The sequence below is a fragment of the Palaemon carinicauda genome, chromosome 12, assembly GCF_036898095.1.
Source record: "Palaemon carinicauda isolate YSFRI2023 chromosome 12, ASM3689809v2, whole genome shotgun sequence".
NCBI lineage: Eukaryota > Metazoa > Arthropoda > Malacostraca > Decapoda > Palaemonidae > Palaemon > Palaemon carinicauda.
In genome coordinates, this window is record NC_090736.1 from 145,343,126 (window position 1) to 145,345,143 (window position 2,018).

Below are 2,018 nucleotides of genomic sequence, written 5' to 3' on the forward strand. Positions count from 1 at the left end.
GCGGAACCGTGTAAATTACACGAAATTATATTTTCAATACTAATTATATTGTTCCTAACCTATACATGTTTGAATAAAATGTGATAAGATTTGACTTGCATATTTATTTTTAAAAATGAACAAAACATGAAACAATTTACAAAACTTCTTTATATACAATATTTCTAGTGAAGGTAGTTCCTCTTCTCTGGCCATGAGTAGAATTATTTTGAGGACATATTTTCACTCTTACACTGTTCATAGACCTTGCTCTTGAGAAGGCTGCATAAAGTTTTCCATGCGTAAATCAAGGTTGTGGTAGGTAGATCCCAACATAATCCAAAGTCTGTCCTTGAGCTTTATTAATGGTTATTCAATATGATAGGCGGACGGGAAATTGAGTAATGTCTAGGAAGATTTGAAGCAAAGGGTGATCAGAATTATGAGAAGTCTTTTACAATAAGAACGGATTAGTTGTTAAACAAAAAGGCCCGAGATTGATTTTATAATCTAGGTTATGGAAATTGATAGAACTCTATTTTTTGTCTAATGTTGAAGAAAGAGTCAGGTGCTAAAGACAAAATTGGGAAAACTATATAAGATGTGCTTTGGTTAAGTAATCAAAGTCTAATGTGAATTTGTAAGAGTATACCATGAAATTATTTCCGTTTTCTTTGAAGCGTGACACACGAATATACCATGAAATTATTTCTGTTTTCTTTAAAGCATGACGCACAAGTATACCATGAAATTATTTCTGTTTTCTTTAAAGCGTTACACACAAAATAAATAACACACACGCTATCGTGTTAATATATAGACAATAATAATAATAATAATTATCACAATAATAAATCCTCAAAATGAAATGATACATAAAAAATAGGACATGAAAAATGAAGTACTGTACTACTAATAAGTGGAAAAAAATCTCTTGTAATATCTGTCACTGTTACTGATGTGTTCCGAGGCGGAAAGTAATTAAAACCTGACAAAAGTAAATTAAGAGATGATGGACATTAGCAATATGCAAAAACCGTCATTAATTTTTGCACCATCAGATTTAAGAGTAATTGGATGCTCGTGTATCTAACATTAATGTTGTTTTCCGAAGTGAAATTCATAATGATTAGATTGGATTGGATTTGTGAATAACCGCTGATTGGATTCGCGAATAAGGGTGGATTGGATTCACGAGTCCATGGTAGACTGGATTCGTGAATAAACGGTGGATTGGCTTCGCGAATCCACGGTGGATTGTATTCGCGAATAAGCTGTGGATTGGCTTCGCAAATAAGCGGTGCATTGGATTTGCGAATCCACGGTGTATTGGATTCGAGAATAAGCAGTGGATTGGATTCGCAAATAAGCGGTGGATTGGATTCACGATTAAGCGGTGGATTAGATTCACGAATCCACGATGGATTGAATTTGCAAATAAGCGGTGGATTATATTAGCGAATCAGTGGTGGATTGGATTCGCGAATAAGTGGTGGAATGGATTCACGAATAAGCAGTGGATTGGATTCACAAATAAGCGGTGGATTGGATTCGCAAATCAGCGGTGGATTGAATTCCCGAATGAGCGGTGGATTGAATTCCCAAATAAGCGGTGGATTGGTTTCGCAAATAAGCGGTGGATTGGATTCGCAAATAAGTGGTGGATTGGATTTGCGAATAAGCGGTGGATTGGCTTTGCAAATCCATGGTGGATTGGATTTGCGAATAAGCAGTGGATTGGATTCGCAAATAAGCAGTAGATTGGATTCTCGAATAAGCGGTGGATTGGATCCGCAAATAAGCAGTGGATTGGATTAGCGAATGAGCGGTGGATTGGATTTGCGAATAAGCGGTGGGTTGGATTAACAAATAAGCTGTGGATTGGATTCGCGAATAAGCGGTGGATTGGATTCGCGATCAGCGGCGGATTGGATTCACGAATCAGTGGTGGATTGGGTTTATGAATCCACGGTGGAGTAGATTTCTGAATTCGCTACTTACTGCATTCATGAATCACCATTGGATTGGATTTAGGCATC

The 2,018-nt window shown here is 36.9% G+C and overlaps 1 protein-coding gene across 1 annotated transcript in view; it reads left to right on the forward strand.

The window, feature by feature from the left end:
* LOC137651116 (S-antigen protein-like) overlaps positions 1–1,797 on the forward strand; it is a 7,811-nt gene extending 6,014 nt beyond the window's left edge. The window contains exon 2 of the mRNA XM_068384254.1: positions 1,438–1,797. Within this exon, the coding sequence (XP_068240355.1) occupies positions 1,438–1,797 (360 nt within the window). The remainder of the gene's footprint in view (positions 1–1,437) is intronic.
* The last annotated feature ends 221 nt before the right edge of the window (positions 1,798–2,018 follow it).